The sequence below is a fragment of the Tachyglossus aculeatus genome, chromosome 4 (genome assembly GCF_015852505.1).
Source record: "Tachyglossus aculeatus isolate mTacAcu1 chromosome 4, mTacAcu1.pri, whole genome shotgun sequence".
NCBI classification, from domain to species: Eukaryota; Metazoa; Chordata; class Mammalia; order Monotremata; family Tachyglossidae; genus Tachyglossus; species Tachyglossus aculeatus.
Genome location: NC_052069.1, coordinates 86,472,638 through 86,491,612, shown reverse-complemented (window position 1 = coordinate 86,491,612; position 18,975 = coordinate 86,472,638). Strand labels below are relative to the sequence as shown.

At 46.5% G+C, this 18,975-nt stretch overlaps 1 protein-coding gene across 1 annotated transcript in view; it reads left to right on the top strand.

Annotated features, from left to right (window-relative positions):
* Positions 1-9,809: 9,809 nt before the first annotated feature.
* Positions 9,810-18,975, top strand: part of MTDH (metadherin) — a 65,467-nt gene continuing 56,301 nt past the window's right edge. Inside the window, exon 1 of the mRNA XM_038745639.1 lies at positions 9,810-10,190. Coding sequence (XP_038601567.1) covers positions 9,810-10,190 — 381 coding nt within the window. The remainder of the gene's footprint in view (positions 10,191-18,975) is intronic.

Below are 18,975 nucleotides of genomic sequence, written 5' to 3'. Positions count from 1 at the left end.
ACCCATGACCTCTGACTCCCAAGCCCGGGCTCTTTCCACTGAGCCACGCTTATGCTTGTACTCTCCAAGTGCCCAGTACAGCGCTCAGCACATAGTAAGCGCTCAATAAATGTGACTGAATGTATGAATGAATGAGACCGACTAGATCGAGGGACAGCAGGAAGATGACTTCCTCTCAGTGTCAATGCAGCGTTGGCAAATCCTTAAGCACAGTTCTGCTGCTAGGTAAAGGCTGTTGAGGCTTTTGTTTTTTGGTTTTTTATATTTGTTAAGCACTTACTATGTGCCAGATAGTCAATTGTATTTATTGAGTGCTTACTGGGTGCAGAGCACCATACTAAGCGCGTGGGAGAGTACCATTTAACAGACACATCCTCTGCCCACAACAAGTGTACAGTATATGGGGGGGGGACAGACATTGATATAAATAAATAAAATAAGTGCCGTGGGGCTGCGAGGGGGGATGGATAGAGGGAACAAGTACCAGGCACTGCACTAAGCACTGGGATAGGTACAAACTAAGAAGGTTGGACACAGTCTGTGTCCCACAGAAAGCTTACAGACTTTATCCCCATTTTACAGGTGAGGGAACTGAGTCACGGGGAAAAGAAAGGATCTTTCCAAGGTCAAACAGCAGACAAATAGTGGAGGCAGAATTAGCCCGGTGTGGGAAGATTGTCTGTCTTTATTGCTGAATAGTAATAATGGTAATTATTATTATTATTATTATGAAGGCTTTTGTTAAGCGCTTATTATGTGCAAAGCACTTCTAAGTGCTGGGGAGCATACAAGGTGATCAGGTTGCCCCACGAGGGGCTCACAGTCTTCATCCCCATTTTCCAGATGAGGTCGCTGAGGCCCAGAGAATCAATCAATCGATCAATCGTATTTATTGAGCGCTTACTGTGTGCAGAGCACTGTACTAAGCGCTTGGGAAGTACAAGTTGGCAACACATAGAGACAGTCCCTACCCAACAGTGGGCTCACAGTCTAAAAGGGGGAGACAGAGAACGGAACCAAACATACTAACAAAATAAAATAAATAGAATAGATATGTACAGGTAAAATAAATAAATTAATAGAGTAATAATAATTACTACTACTACTAATAATAATAATAAATAGAGTAATAATAATAATAATAGAGTAATAATGGAGAAGTGAAGTGACTTGCCCAAAGTCACACAGCTGACAAGTGGCAGAGCCAGGATTAGAACCCATGACCTCTGACTCCCAATCCCGGGCTTTTTCCACCGAGCCACGCCGATGCTTGTACTCTCCAAGTGCCCAGTACAGTGCTCAGCACACAGTAAGCACTCAATAAATATGACTGACTCAATGAATGAACTCAGGTTCTTCTGATTCCCGGGCCCATGCTTGATCCATTAGGCCACGCCGCTTCTCTTGATGGCACACAGTAAATGCACAATAAATATCATTGATTGTTTGAACCTCAGCACTTTTTAAAAAAATGATATTTGATAAGCACTTACTATGTGCCAGGCACTGTTCTAAGTGCTGGGATGAGATCAAGTCCATCAGATTAGACATAGTCCCTGTTCCAGATGGGGCTCACAGCCTCAATCTGTGGGGCTCACAGACTTTGGGCAAGTCACTTCTCTGGGCCTCAGTTACCTCATCTGTAAAATGGGGATTAAGACTGTGAGCTTCATGTGGGATGACCTGATTACCTTGTCTCCCCCCCACCGCCGGGTGTTTAGAACAGTGCTTGGCACATAGTAAGCGCTTAACAAAAAGCCATCATCATTATTATTATTATTAATCCTCATTTTACAGATGAGATAACTGAGGCACAGGGAAGTGAAGTGACTCGTCCAAGGTCACACGGCGGACAGGTGGCCGAACTGGAATTAGAACCCAGGTCCTTCTGACTTCCAAACCTGTGCTCCATCCACTAGTCCATGCTGCTTCTTGGACTCCACTCGGAGTCCCCGGCTCTCAAACTTTGAGCATACTTTTGAAAAGTGAGCTACATCGCTTACACCAAAAAGGAGAAAAGGGAAAACGCTATGGCAGTTTCAAAACAAATTCTGAGAGAAAATTTGAGAAATGAATTTTCTTTCCAAAATCCAACCCCACACCCAGTTATTATTAAAGTATAAAAATGTGGTTTTCTTGAAACTATCTGCAACATTTTAAGCTAAACGCACTTTAGAATGCAAGACAAAATGACTTGAGCCATCTCTAAAAAGAAATAAAATACATTCTGATTTTACGTGTTTTACATTACGCTCTAGACTGAAAGCTCCTAGTGGGAAGGGAATGTGTCTTCCAACTCTGTTGCATCGTACCCTCTCAGATGCTTAGTACAGGGCTCTGCATACCCTAACCGCTCAATAAATACCACTGATTGATTGACTGATGAGTCGTAAGGGAGGAAGGTGAGGTAAGGAAAATAAACTACTGCCCCTCACCCAACTTTCCACTTTTGAATTAATTCATTTTTCCCCCTCTCCCCCTCTTCCCCCTCCCCATCCCCCCCACTTTACCTCCTTCCCCTCCCCACAGCACATGTATATATGTATATATGTTTGTACGTATTTATTACTCTATTTTATTTGTACATATTTATTCTATTTATTTTATTTTGTTGATATTTTGTTTTGTTGTCTGTCTCCCCCTTCTAGACTGTGAGCCCACTGTTGGGTAGGGACTGTCTCTATATGTTGCCAACTTGTACTTCCCAAGTGCTTAGAACAGTGCTCTGCACACAGTGAGCGCTCAATAAATGCGATTGAATGAATGAAATGAATGAATGAATAATAAGTGCTGAACAAATACCATCTAAAAAAACAAAAGTCACCTGTCTACATGTTTTGTTTTGTTGTCCGTCTCCCCCTTCTAGACTGTGAGCCCACTGTTGGGTAGGGACCGTCTCTATATGTTGCCAACTTGTACTTCCCAAGCGCTTAGTACAGTGCTCTGCACACAGTGAGCTCTCAATAAATACGATTGAATGAATGAAATGAATGAATGAATAATAAGTGCTTAACAAATACCATCTAAAATACAAAAGTCACCTGTCTACATGTTTTGTTTTGTTGTCTGTCTCCCCCTTCTAGACTGAGCCCGTCTCTATAGTTGCCAACTTGTACTTCCCAAGCGCTTAGTACAGTGCTCTGCACACAGTGAGCGCTCAATAAATACGATTGAATGAATGAATGAATCGTATTTATCGAGCGCTTACTGGGTGCAGAAGTACCAAGCACTTGCGAAAGTACAATACAGCAATAAAAAGAGACAATTCTTACTCATAAGGAGCTCACAGTCTAGAGGAGTGAGCTAGACTGAGGAGTGAGTTGGGGGGGGAGACAGACATCAATGCAAATAAGCAGACATAAATATAAATAAATAAGATTATAGATATATACATAGGTGCTGTGGAGGCGGAAGAGGGGAAAGGAGCAAAGGGAGCAAGTCAGCGTGATGCAGAAGGGAGTGGGAGATGAGGAAAAGTGGGGCTTAGTCTGGGAAGGCCTCTTGGAGGAGGTGTGAAGGGGGAGAGAGTAATTGTCTGTCGGATTTGAGGAGGGAGGGCGTTCCAGGCCAGAGGCAGGAGGTCGGTGAGGGGTCGGCGTTGAGACGGGCAAGATCGAGGCATGGTGAGAAGATTAGCACCAGGGAAGTGAAGTTTGTGGGCTGGGTTGTTGAAGGAGAGAAGCGAGGTGAGGTAGGAGGGGGGCGAGGTGATGGACTGCTTTAAAACCAATGGTGAGGAGTTTTTGTTTGATCCGGCGGTGGGTAGGCAACCACTGGAGATTTTCGAGGAGGGACGTGACACGTCCTGAATGTTTCTGGAGAAAGATAATCTGGGCAGCGGAGTGAAGTGTGGACTGGAGTGGGGAGGGGAAGGAGGTTGGGAGGCTGATGCGGTAATCCGGTCGGGAGAGGATGAGGGATTGTATTTATGTGGTAACAGTTTGGATGGAGAGGAAAGGGCGGATTTTAGCGACGTTGTGAAGGTGAGACCGACAGGATTTGGTGCAGGATTGGATGTGTGGGGTGAATGACAAAGCGGAGTCAAGGATAACGCCAAGGTTACGGGCCTGGGGGACGGGAAGAATGGCGATGCCGTCTACAGAATTCTAGGATAGAGAGGAAGGGACGTGTTTCTTGCAACTGCTGTTTTACGGGCAGGGAACGTGTCTGCTAATTCTATTGTACTCATTGAAGAGTTTAGTGCAGTGTGGTATAAAGGATTGAGCAGGGGCTTCGAAGTCAGAAGGTCATGGATTCAAATCCCAGCTCTGCCACGTCATTCATTCATTCAGTCGTATTTATTGTACGCTTACTGTGTGCAGAGCAATCAATCAATCAATCAATCGTATTTATTGAGCGCTTAACTGTGTGCGGAGCACTGTACTAAGCGCTTGGGAAGAACAAGTTGGCAACATATAGAGACAGTCCCTACCCAACAGTGGGCTCACAGTCTAGAAGGGGGCTCACTTGTTAAGGGCTTACTATGTGCCAAGGATCATTCTAGACTGCTATTATTCTATTATGCTAGCCCTTGATTAGTCTGAATCACATTCATACATTCATTCATTCATTCAATCATATTTATTGAGCACTTGCTGTGTGCAGAGCACTGTATTTAGCTCTTGGGAAGTACTGTTCAGCACCAGATAGAGACGGTCCCTACCCAACAACGGGCTCACAGTCTAGAGGGGGGAGACAGATGACAAAACAAAACCAGTAGGCAGGCATCAATAGCATCAAAATAGATAAATCAATCGTATTTATTTATTGAGCGCTTACTGTGTGCAGAGCACTGTAAGTGCTGGGGAAGTACAAGTTGGCAACATATAGAGACGGTCCCTACCCAACAGTGGGCTCACAGTCTAGAAGGGGGAGACAGAGAACAAGACAAAACATATTAACAAAATAAAATAAATAGAATAGATATGTACAAGTAAAATAGAGTAATAAATACGTACAAACATATATACATATATACAGGTGCTGTGGGGAAGGGAAGGAGGTAAGGCGGGGGGGATGGAGAGGGGGAGGAGGGAGATAAACAGAATTATAGATATATATATGTCATTAATAAAATAGAATACTAAATATGTACAAATATACACAAGTGCTGTGGGGAGGGGAAGGGAGTAGAACAGAGGGAGGGAGTGGGGGTGATGGGGAGGGGAGGAGGAGCAGAGAAAAGGGGGGCTCAGTCTGGGAAGGCCTCCTGGAGGAGGTGAGCCTTCAACCTGATGATCTTCTATCTCTTTTGTCTGCTGTGTGACCTTGGGCAAGTCACCTCACTTCTCGGGTCCTCAGTCACCTCATCTATAAAATGGGGATCGACACTGTGAGCCCCACATGGGACAGGAACTGTATCCATCCCGATTTGCTTGTATCCGCCCCAGCGCTTCGAACAGTACCTGGCACATAATAAGCGCTTGGCAAATATGGTTAATAATAATAATAATGGCATTTGTTAAGCGCTTACTATGTGCAGAGCACTGTTCTAAGCGCTGGGGAGGATACAAGGTGATCAGGTTGTCTCACATGGGGCTCACAGTCTTAATCCCCATTTTCCAGAAGAAGAGGTAACTGAGGTCCAGAGAAGTTAAGTGACATGCCCAAAGTCACACAGCTAAGTGGCGGAGCGGTGTTAGAACCCGTGACCTTTGACTCCCAAGCCCGTGCTCTTTCCACTGAGCCATGCTGCTTTTTTATAATTATTATCATTATCATGCTCTGCCCATAGTAAGCACTCAATAAATGCCACTGATGGATGACCCCAGGCAGCTAATATTCATTCATTCGATCGTATCTATTGAGCGCTTACTGTGCGTAGAGCACTGTACTAAACGCTTGGGAAGTACAAGTCGGCAACATAGACAGACGGTCCCTACCCAACAATGGGTTCCCAGTCTAGAAGGGGGAGATGGACAACAAAACAAATAGGCGTCAATACCATCAGAACAGATCAATAGAATTATATATATAATAGAATATATATTATATATTATTATATTAAATATAGTGTAATATTATGTTTTATTATAGTATTATTTATATTGTTATAAATTATTATTTATTACATTATATATTGTATTATATATAATATAATAACAATGATATAATAATATAATTATATATGCCCATCTATATCCTTCCTTCCTCTCCCCCTCCTCTCCCCTCCATCCCCCCGCCTTACCTCCTTCCCTTCCCCACAGCACCTGTATATATGTATATATGTTTGAACATATTTATTACTCTATTTTACTTGTACATATCTATTCTATTTATTTTATTTTGTTAATATGTTTGGTTTTGTTCTCTGTCTCCCCCATCTAGACTGTGAGCCCACAGTTGGGTAGGGACCGTCTCTAGATGTTGCCAACCTGTACTTCCCAAGCGCTTAGTACAGTGCTCTGCACACAGTAAGCGCTCAATAAATACGATTGATTGATTGATTGATTGATCTATGTGAAGTAGCATGGCCTAGTGGACAGAGCCCGGGCCTGGGAGACAGATCGGGGGTTCTAACGCCAGCTCCGTCACTGAGGCCCCTCCTTCCCCTCCCCACAGCACCTGGATATATGTTTGGACAGATTTATTACTCTATTTTACTTGTACATATTTACTCTTCTATTGATTTTATTTGTTTAATATGTTTTGTTTTGTTGTCTGTCTCCCCCTTCTAGACTGTGAGCCCACTGTTGGGTAGGGACCGTCTCTATATGTTGCCAACTGTACTTCCCAAGTGCTTAGTCCAGTGCTCTGCACACAGTAAGTGCTCAATAAATATGATTGAATGAATGAATGTCTGCTGTGTGACCTTGGGCAAGTCATCTCACTTCTCTGGGCCTCAGTTGCCCCATCTGTAAATGGTGGATTGAGACCGGGAGCCCCACCTAGGGTGGGGGCTGTGTCCAACCTGACTTGCTGGTAATAATATGGCATTCGTTAGGCGCTGACTATGTGCCAAACAACTGCCCCCCGTTAAAAATAATAACAATAATGGTGGTATTTGTAAAGCGCTTACTATGTGCCAAGCACTTTTCTAAGCACTGGGGAGGTCACAAGGTCATCAGGTTGTCCCACGTGGGGCTCACAGTCTTAATCCCCATTATACAGAAGAGGTAACTGAGTCCCAGAGAAGTGAAGTGACTTGCCCAAAGTCACACAGCTGACAGGCGGCGGAGCCGCGATTAGACTGTGAACAAAGCCCTACTGAGAAGCAGCGTGACTCGGTGGAAAGAGCCCGGGCTTTGGAGTCAGAGGTCATGGGTTCAAATCCGGCTCTGCCAATTGTCAGCTGTGTGACTTTGGACAAGTCACTTAACTTCTCTGTGCCTCAGTTACCTCATCTGTAAAATGGGGATTGACTGTGAGCCCCCTTGGGATAACCTGATAACCTTGTGACCTCCCCAGTGCTTAGAACAGTGCTTTGCACATAGTAAGCGCTTAATAAGTGCAACAATAATAATAATAATACTGAGACCTCACCTCCTCCAGGAGGCCTTCCCAGACTGAGGCCCCCTTTTTCCCCTCCTCCTCCCCATCCCCAGCCCCTGCCCTACCTCCTTCCCCTCCCCATAGCACTTGTATATATTTGTACAGATTTATTACTCTATTTTACTCGTACATATTTACTATTCTATTTATTTTGTTAATGATGTGCATATAGCTAGAATTCTACTTATTCTGATGATTTTGTCACCTGTCTACATGTTTTGTTTTATTGTCTGTCTCCCCCTTCTAGACTGTGAGCCCGCTGTTGGTTAGGGACCGTCTCTATCTGTTGCTGACTTGTCCTTCCCAAGCACTTAGTACAGTGCTCTGCACACAGTAAGCGCTCAATAAATACGATTGAATGAATAAACGAATGAACGAACGATTGAATGAAGGAAGGAAGGAAGGAACGAACGAACGAAGGAAGGAAGGAAGGAATGAACGAATGAAGGAATGAACGAACGAAGGAAGGAAGGAATGAACGAATGAAGGAAGGAATGAAGGAAGGAATGAACGAATGACTGAATGAACGAATGAAGGAAGGAAGGAAGAAAGAAACGAATGAATGAATGAACGAATGACTGACTGAATGAACAAATGAATGAAGGAAGAAAGAAATGAATGAATGAACGAATGAATGAATGAATGAACGAATGACTGACTGAACGAATGACTGAATGGATGAATGACAGAATGAATGAATGAATGAATGAACGAATGACTGAATGGATGAATGAATGAACGAATGACTGACTGAATGAATGACAGAATGAATGAATGAACGAACGAATGACTGAATGGATGAATGAATGAATTACAGAATGAATGAATGAACAAACTAATGACTGAATGGATGAATGAATGAATGACAGAATGAATGAATGAACGAATGACTGAATGGATGAATGAATGAATGACAGAATGAATGAATGAACGAACGAATGAACGAATGAATGAATGGATGAATGAATGGATGAATGAATGAATGAATGATTGAATGAATGAACGAACGAACGACTGAATGAATGAATGAGTGAATGAATGAATGAACGAACGAATGGATGAATGCAAGAATGAACGAACGAATGAATGAATGAACGAATGACTGAAGGAATGCATGAATGAATGAACGAATGACTGGATGGATAGATGGATGGATGAAGGAACGAATGAATGAATGAAGGCACGAATGAATGAATGAAGGAACGAATGAAGGAACGAATGAATGAATGAACGAACGAATGAACGAACTGATGAAGGAAGGAAGGAACGAATGAATGAATGAGTGGAGGAATGAATGAATGAATGAGTTTAAGGAATGAACGAGTTTAATGAATGAATGAAGGACCAAATGAATGAATGAAGGAAGGACCGAGTGAAGGAACGAATGAATGAGTTAAGGAATTAATGAATGAATAAATGAGTTGAAGGAATGAATGAGTTGAATGAATGAATGAATGAATGAAGGACCAAATGAATGAATGAAGGAAGGAACGAGTGAAGGAACGAATGAATGAACGAACTAATAAACGAACGAATGAGCAAACGAATGAATGAGTGAACGAATGAATGAAGGAACGAACGAACGAATGAATGAACGAACTAATAAATGAACGAATGAGCGAACGAATGAATGAGTGAAGGAGTGAATGAATGAATGAGTTGAAGGAATGAAGGCAGGGAGGAAGGACCAAATGAATGAAGAAGGAACGAATGAATGGACGAACGAACTAATAAATGAACGAATGAACGAATGCGTGAGTGAGCGAATGACGGAAAGAATGAATGAATGAACGAACTAATACATGAGCGAACGAATGAATGCGCGAACGAAGGAACGAATGAATGAATGAGCGGACGAAGGAACGAATGAACGAACGAGTGAAGGGAGGAACGAAGGAATGAATGGACGAAGGAACGGAACCACGAGGAGCAGCAGCAGCAGCAGCAGCAGCAGCAGCAGGAGCGCGGGCCCCGCCCTCCCCGGCGCGCGGCGCCCACGTGACCCGCCCCGCCCTCCCCGGCGCGCGGCGCCCACGTGACCCTCCCCGTTCCCGCCCTCCCGAGCGTCGCGCGGCGCCCACGTGACCACCGCTCCCTCGCCCTCCCTCCCTCCCTCCCTCCCTCCCTCCCCTCCGCCGGCCGCCATTGTTGCGGGCCCGAGGCGCGCGCGAGAGCGCGGTCCCCTCAGCCCGGGCCGCCGGGGTCGCCCCCTTCCTCCTCCTCCTCCCCTTTTTTCCTCCTCCTCCCCTTTCTCCTCTCCCCTTCCCGTCCCCCTCCCGCTCCCCGATGCGGCGGTGTCCGTGAGGCGTCGGGACAACATGGCGGCGGGTCCCGAGGCCGAGGCGGTGTGGTGGCGGTGCGGGCTGGGCCGTGCGGCGGAGGCGCTGGGCGCGGGGCTGGGGCTGGGGCTCGACCTCCACCCGGACCCGCCCGCCGCCGCCCTCCTCCTCCTCCTCATCCTCCTCGGCGGAGTCGGTGTCGTCCTCCTCCTGGGCCTGGGCCTCCGCCGCCTCCTCGGACGGGCCTCCTCCTCCTCCTCCTCTTCTTCTTCCTCCTCGGGCCGGCCCGCAGCCCGGCCCCGGAAGCCGCCCCCGACCCCCGACCCCTCGGGGACCCCCGGGGACCCCGCTCTCCTCAAAGCGCTGCGACACGACGACCCGAAGAGGAAGGCCCGAAGGAAACCCAACGACAGGCCCAAGGTGAGCCACGGACGGACACCTGGCCTGGCCTGCCATTCAGTCAGTCAGTCAGCCAGTCATTCATTCAGTCGTATTGATGGAGCGCTCACTGTGTGCGGAGCGCTGGGCTAAGCGCTTGGGAAGGACGAGTTGGCATTCATTCATTCAATCGTATTGATGGAGCGCTTACTGTGTGCGGAGCGCTGGGCTAAGCGCTTGGGAAGGACAGGTTGGCATTCATTCATTCAATCGTATTGATGGAGCGCTTACTGCGTGTGGAGCACTGGGCTAAGCGCTTGGGAAGGACAAGCTGGCATTCATTCACTCATTCAATCGTATTTATTGAGCGCTTACTGTGTGCGGAGCGCTGCGCTAAGCGCTTGGGAAGGACAGGTTGGCATTCATTCATTCATTCAATCGTATTTATTGAGCGCTTACTGTGTGCGGAGCACTGGGCTAAGCGCTTGGGAAGGACAAGGTGGCATTCATTCATTCAGTCGTATTGATGGAGCGCTTACTGTGTGCGGAGCGCTGGGCTAAGCGCTTGGGAAGGACAAGTTGGCATTCATTCATTCATTCAGTCGTATTTATTAAGCGCTTACTGTGTGCGGAGCACTGCAATAAGCGCTTGGGAAGGGCAAGTTGGCAGCATATAGAAACGGTCCCTACCCGTTCGTTCATTCATTCATTCAGTCGTATTTATTGAGCGCTTACTGTGTGCGGAGCGCTGCGCTAAGCGCTTGGGAAGGACAGGTTGGCATTCATTCATTCATTCAATCGTATTTATTGAGCGCTTACTGTGTGCGGAGCACTGGGCTAAGCGCTTGGGAAGGACAAGGTGGCATTCATTCATTCAATCGTATTGATGGAGCGCTTACTGTGTGCGGAGCGCTGGGCTAAGCGCTTGGGAAGGACAAGTTGGCATTCATTCATTCATTCAGTCGTATTTATTAAGCGCTTACTGTGTGCGGAGCACTGCACTAAGCGCTTGGGAAGGGCAAGTTGGCAGCATATAGAGACGGTCCCTACCCGTTCGTTCATTCATTCATTCAGTCGTATTTATTGAGCGCTTACTGTGTGCGGAGCGCTGCGCTAAGCGCTTGGGAAGGACGAGTTGGCATTCATTCACTCATTCAATCGTATTGATGGAGCGCTTACTGCGTGCGGAGCACTGGGCTAAGCGCTTGGGAAGGACAAGTTGGCATTCATTCACTCATTCAATCGTATTGATTGAGCGGTTACTGTGTGCGGAGCACTGGATTAAGCGCTTGGGAAGGACAAGTTGGCATTCATTCATTCAGTCGTATTGATTGAGCGGTTACTGTGTGCGGAGCACTGGATTAAGCGCTTGTGAAGGACAAGTTGGCATTCATTCATACAGTCGTATTGATTGAGCGCTTACTGTGTGCGGAGCACTGGGCTAAGCGCTTGGGAAGGACAAGTTGGCAACATCTAGAGACGGTCCCTACCCAACAGAGGGCTCACAGTCTAGAAGGGGGAGACAGAACTAAATTGAATGAATGAATGAATTCAGTCGTATTTATTGAGCGCTTACTGTGTGCGGAGCACTGGGCTAAGCGCTTGGGAAGGACAAGTTCGCATTCATTCAGTCGTATTGAGTGAGCGTTTACTGTGTGCGGAGCGCTGCACTAAGCGCCTGGGAAGGACAAGTTGGCATTCGTTCATTCAATCGTATTGATTGAGCGCTTACTGTGTGCGGAGCACTGGATTAAGCTCTTGGGAAGGACAAGTTGGCATTCGTTCATTCAATCGTATTGATTGAGCGCTTACTGTGTGCGGAGCACTGCGCTGAGCGCTTGGGAAGGACAAGTTGGCAACATCTAGAGACGGTCCCTACCCAACAGAGGGCTCACAGTCTAGAAGGGGGAGACAGAACAAAAATGAATGAATGAATGAATTCAGTCGTATTGATTGAGCGCTTACTGTGTGCGGAGCACTGGGCTAAGCGCTTGGGAAGGACAAGTTGGCATTCGTTCATTCATTCGTATTGATGGAGCGCTTACTGTGTGCGGAGCGCTGCACTGAGCGCTTGGGAAAGACGAGTTGGCATTCATTCACTCGTTCAGTCGTATTTATGGAGCGCTTACTGTGTGCGGAGCACTGCACTAAGCGCTTGGGAAGGACAAGTTGGCAACATCTAGAGACGGTCCCTACCGAACGGCGGGCTCACAGTCTAGAAGGGGGAGACAGAACAAAATTGAATGAATGAATGAATGAATTCAGTCGTATTTATTGAGCGCTTACTGTGTGCGGAGCACTGGCTAAGCGTTTGGGAAGGACAAGTTGGCATTTGTTCATTCGTATTGATGGAGCGCTTACTGTGTGCGGAGCGCTGCACTAAGCGCTTGGGAAGGACGAGTTGGCATTCATTCACTCATTCAATCGTATTTATGGAGCGCTTACTGTGTGCGGAGCGCTGCACTAAGCGCTTGAGAAGGACAAGTTGGCAACATCTAGAGACGGTCCCTACCGAACGGCGGGCTCACAGTCTAGAAGGGGGAGACAGACAGCAAAATTGAATGAATTCAGTCGTATTTATTGAGCGCTTACTGTGTGCGGAGCACTGGGCTAAGCGCTTGGGAAGGACAAGTTGGCATTCATTCAATCGTATTGATTGAGCGCGTACTGTGTGCGGAGCACTGGACTAAGCGCTTGGGAAGGACAAATCGGCAACACATAGAGACGGTCCCTACTCATTCATTCATTGATTCATTCAATCGTATTGATTGAGCGCTTACTGTGTGCGGAGCACTGGACTAAACGCTTGGAAAGTCCAAGTTGGCAACATCTAGAGACGGTCCCTACCCATTTATTCATTCATTCAATCGTATTTATTGAGCGCTTACTGTGTGCGGAGCACTGTACCAAGCGCTTGGGAAGTCCAAGTTGGCAACATCTAGAGACGGTCCCTACCCATTTATTCATTCATTCAATCGTATTTATTGAGCGCTTACTGTGTGCAGAGCACTGGACTAAGCGCTTGGGAAGTACAAGTTGGCAACATGTAGAGGCGGTCCCTACCCAACAGTGGGCTCACAGTCTAGAAGGGGGAGACAGACAACAAAACAAAGCATATTAACAAAATGAAATAAATAGAATATATACAAATAAAATAAATAGAGTAATAAATATGTACAAACATATATACAGGTGCTGTGGTGAGGGGAAAGAGGTAAGGCGGGGGGATGAGGAGGGGGAGAGGAAGGAGGGGGCTCAGTTTTCATCATCATATTACTAAATTGCATATTAATATATATTACTATTATTAATGATAATAGCAATGACGACAGCAGTTAGAGAAGCAGCATAAGAGCACCGGCTTTGGGGTCCGAGTTAATATATATGTTACCGTTAGTGGTGATAATAGCGATGACGACAACAATTAGAGAAGCACCATGGCACAGTGGAAAGAGCATGGGCTTTGGAGTCCGGATTAATATATTAATATATGTTACTATTAGTAATGATAATAGCAAAGACGATGACAACTAGAGAAGCAGCATTGCTCAGTGGAAAGAGCACAGGCTTTGGAATCCGAATTAATATACAGTAATATATATTATTAATGATGACAATTAGAGAAGCAGCGTGGCTCAGTGGAATGAGCACGGGCTTTGGAGTACGAATCATGATGATGGTATTAAGCGCTTACTATGTGCGAAGCACTGTTCTAAGCGCTGGGGGCTTACAAGGTGACCAAGTTGTCCCAGGTGGGGCTCATAGTCTTAATCCCCATTTTACAGATGAGGTAACTGAGGCACAGAGAAGTTAAGTGGCTTGCCCATGGTCACACAGCTGACAAGTGGCAGAGCTGGAATTCGAACTCATGACCTCTGACTCCCAAGCCCACACTCTTTCCACTGAGCCATGAATTAATATATATTATTATCATTATTATTGTTAATGATAATAGCAATAACAACAACCATTTGAGAAGCAGCGTGGCTCAGTGGAAAGAGCATGGGCTTTGGAGTCCGAGGTCACAGGTTCAAATCCCGGCTCCGCCAATTCATTCATTCATTTATTCAATCGTATTTATCAATAATAATAATAATGGCATTACTATGTGCAAAGCACTGTTCTAAGTGCTGGGGAGGTTACAAGGTGATCAGGTTGTCCCGCCGGGGGCTCACAGTCCTCATCCCCATTTTAATAATAATAATAATGCTGACATTTATTAAGCACTTACTATATGCAAAGCACCATTCTAAGCACTGGGGAGGTTACAAGGTGATCAGGTTGTCCCACGGGGGGCTCGCAGTCTTCATCCCCATTTTACAGATGAGGTCACTGAGGCCCAGAGAAGTGAAATGACTTGCCCAAAGTCACACAGACAGAAAACAAAACATATTAACAAAATAAAATAAATAGAATAGTAAATATGTACAAGTAAAATCAATAGAGTAATAAATCTGTACAACCATATATACATATATACAGGTGCTGTGGGGAGGGGAAGGAGGTAAGGCAGGGGGTGGGGAGGGGGAGAGGAAGGAGGGGGCTCAGTCTGTGAGATAATAACAATAATAATAATAATAATGGCATTTGTTAAGCACTTACTATATGCAAAGCACTGTTCTAAGCGCTGGGGGGATACAAAGTGATCATGTTGTCCCACATGGGGCTCACAGTCTTCATCCCCATTTTACGGATGAGATAATGATAGTAATAGTGATGGCATTTGATAAGCACTTACTATATGCAAAGCACTGTTCTAAGCGCTGGGGACGGGGGTACAAGGTGATCAGGTTATCCCACAAGGGGCTCACAGTCTTCATCCCCATTTGACAGATGAGATAACAATAATAATAATAATGATGGCTTGTTAAGTGCTAACTAGGTGCCGAGCACTGTGCTAAGCACTGTGGGCGGGGATCATCAGCTTACTATGTGCACAGCACTGTTCTAAGCGCTGGGGAGGTTACAAGGTGATCAGCTTGTCCCACAAGGGGTTCACAGTCTTTAATACCCATTTTACAGATGACAACAGTAATAACAATGATGGCATTTGCTAAGGGCTCACTAGGTGCCAAGCACTGTGCTAGGCACTGGGGGCAGGGGATACACTGCCATCAGCTTGTCCCACGAGGGGCTCACAGTCTTTAATCCCCATTTTACTGTTGAGGGAATTGAGGCCCACAGAATAATAATAATAATAATGCTGGCATTTGTTAAGCGCTTACTATACGCAAAGCACTGTTCTAAGCGCAGGGGTGGATACAAAGTGATCACGTTGTCCCACGTGGGGCTCACAGTCTTCATCCCCATTTTACAGATGAGATAATAATAATAATGATGGCATTTGTTAAGCACTTACTATGTGCCAAACACTGTGCTAAGCGCTGTAGGGATACAAGATGATCAGGTTGTCCCACGAGGGGCTCACAGTCTTTAATCCCCATTTTACGGATGAGGCAACTGAGGCCCACAGAAAAATAGTAATGATGGTATTTGTTAAGTGCATACTATGTGCCAAGCACTGTTCTAAGTGCTGGGCAGGATACAGGGTGATCAGGTTGTCCCACAAGGGGCTCACGGTCTTTAATCCCGATTTTACGGATGAGGGAGCTGAGGCTCACAAAATAATAATGATGGCATTTGTTAAGCGCTTACTATGTGCAAAGCACTGTTCTAAGCGCTGGGGTGGATACAGAGTGATCAAGTTGTCCCACGTGGGGCTCACAGTCTTCATCCCCATTTTACAGATGAGGGAACTGAGGCCCAGAGAAGTGAAGTGACTTGCCCAAGGTCACACAGCTGACAAGCGGCGGAGCTGGGTTTAGAACCCATGACCTTCTGACTCCCAAGCCCAGGCTCTTTCCCCTAGGCCACGCTGCTTCCCTAGGAATAATGCCAATGATGGTGGTGTCTGCTAAGCACTCACTAGATGCCGAGCACTGTGCTAAGCGCTGGGGGAGATACACAGGCATCGGATTGTCCCACGAGGGGTTCACGGTCTTGAATCCCCATTTTACGGATGAGGGAACTGAGGCCCAAAGAATAATGATGGTATTTGTTAAGCGCTTACTATGTGCCAAGCACTGTTCTAAGCATTGGGGGGGATACAAGGCGATCAGGTTGTCCCATGAGAGGCTCGCAGGCTTCACCCGCATTTTACGGATGAGGGAACTGAGACCTGAAGAATAGTGATGATGGTATTTCATTCATTCATTCATTCATTCATTCATTCGTATTTATTCAGCGCTTACTGTTTGCAGAGCACTGTACTAAGCGCTTGGGAAGTACAAGTTGGTATTTGTTAAGGGCTTACTGTGTGCCAAGCACTGTTCTGAGCACTGGCGGGGGGGGGGGGATACAAGGTGATCAGGTTGTCCCATGTGGGGTTCACAGCCCTAATCCCCATTTTAAGGATGAGGGAACTGAGGCCCACGGAATAATAATAATAATAATAATAATAATAATGATGATGATGATGATGATATTTAAGTGCTCACAATGTGCTGAGCACTGTTCTAAGCACAGGGGGTGGGGTGGGGGGGAGATACAGGGTGATCAGATCCACAGTCCTCATCCCCATTTTATAGATGAGGGAACTGAGGCCCAGAGAATAATGATAATGATGGTTTTCGTTAAGCGCCTAGTGCCGAGCAGTGTTCTAAGCACTGGGTGATCAGGTTGTCCCAAGTGGGGCTCGCAGGCTTCATCCCCATTTTATGGATGAGAGAACTGAGGCACAGACTAATAATAATGATGGTATTTGTTAAGCCCTTGCCGTGTGCCAAACACTGTTCTAAGAGCTGGGGTGGATACAGGGTGATCAGGTTGTCCCACGTGGGGCTCACAGGCTTCATCCCCATTTTACCCATGAGGGAACTGAGGCACAGAATAATGATGGTATTTAAGTGCCTACTATGTGCTAAGCGCTGGGGGGGGATACAAGGTAATGAGGTTGTCCCACGTGGAGCTCACAGTCTTCATCCTCATTTTACGGATGAGGGAACTGAGGCACATGGAAGCTAAGTGACTTGCCCAGAGTCACACAGCTGACAAGTGGTGGAGCTGGGATTAGAACCCACGACCTATGACTCCCAAGCCCGGGCTCTTTCCACGGAGCCACGCTGCTTTTCAGGTTGGACCTAATCTCCCTTACTCTGTGCCAGGCACTGTACTGAGCGCAGGGTGTGGGGGGGCTACAGGCTAATCGGGTTGGATGTGATCCTCGCCCCACCTGGGCCTCATAGTCTCAATCCCCATTTTACGGATGAGGGAACTGAGGCCCAGAGAAGTGAAGCGACCCTGCCCAAGGGCACATTGCAGATGAGTGGCAGGATTAGAACCCATGACCTTCTGACTCCCGAGACTGGGCTCCATCCACCACGCCGTGCTGCTTCCATGAACCTGGTCCTGGTGGGGAAATAATAATAATAATGATTATGACGACGGGATCTGGTCCGCATTTAGTTTACTCTTGCTCTAGGCACTGTACAAAGCGCTGGGGTGAGTACAAGCCTATCGGGCTGGAAACAGTTCCTGTCCTAGAGGAGAAACGGGAGGCAGGCAACGTATTTATTGAGCGCCTACTGTTTGCAGAGCGCTGTACTAAGCGCTTGGGAGGCGACAGTCCAGCAGAGTCAGTAGACACGTTCCCCTTCGAGACCGAAAGCTCCGTGTGGGCAGGGGGCTGTGTCTACCAGCTCTGTCGTAGGGTGCTCTCCCAAGCGTGTAGTACAGTGCTCTGCACGTAGTAATTGCACAATGAGGACGATTGCTGGATTAACGAGTTTACAGTCTAAAGGGGGAGAACGGTTTGGAGGGAAGTAGAGAAAGCAGCCTGGTGGGAAGGCTGGGAGGCGGGAGACCTTGAACAGGGTACGTCCCTTCTCTGCCTCATCTGTAAAATGGGGATGTAAATGGGTAGGGACCGTCTCTATATATGTTGCCAACTTGTACTTCCTAAGGGCTTAGTACAGTGCTCTGCACACAGTAAGCGCTCAATAAATACGATTGAATGAATGAATATCTGTTGTTCTGCGCCCCACACACACATCCTTAACCTGGGAGCCCCATGGCAGGGGCGGGCAGGGCCTGCCTCAGGTTTTAGATCCACCTCAGTGTTTAGCGCACTGATTCGTACAAGGGAAAGCACCTGGTAAATTCCGCAGTTATTACCATTAGATGTTCTGCGAGAAGAGGAAAGTGTGGAGGTGGCGTGGGAGATCGGCATTCCCCCATGGGCCTAGATCGTAAGTGCCATGTGGGATTATCCACCCTGAAATGAAACTGCGGTGGTGTAGAAGAAAGCTGTGTGGAGATGAGGTTCCCCCGTAACTAAACCGTCTGCCTCAGTGTCCTCAGGGAAGATGGTCGTGTATAATATGGGCAAGTAAACCTAGCACATGGTGAACTGCAGGGAGAGTTGGAAGCGAGGCCCCCTGTGCCATTTGGGGAGCTGCCATATTAGATGAATAATAGTTCATCAAAGCTTAGACTAGAGAAAGATCAGGTGGATAATAGGATAATCCACCTGACAATTGTCAGGTGGATCATTCTAATCCCAGTTCCACCACTTTCATTCATTCATTCAAGTGTATGGTTCCTTCATCTGCAAAATGGGGATTCAAAACATGTTCTCCCTCCAACTTGGACTGTGAGTCCTTTGTAGGAGTTGATTATCTTGTATCTCCTCCCGGGCTTATAGCAAGGCTTGGCATATAATAAGCGCTTAACAAATGTCACAATTAGTAGTATTTCTCATTGAGTGAGCTGAATCCAAGGTGCACCATTTTAATCAATCAATCAATCGTATTTATTGAGCGCTTACTGT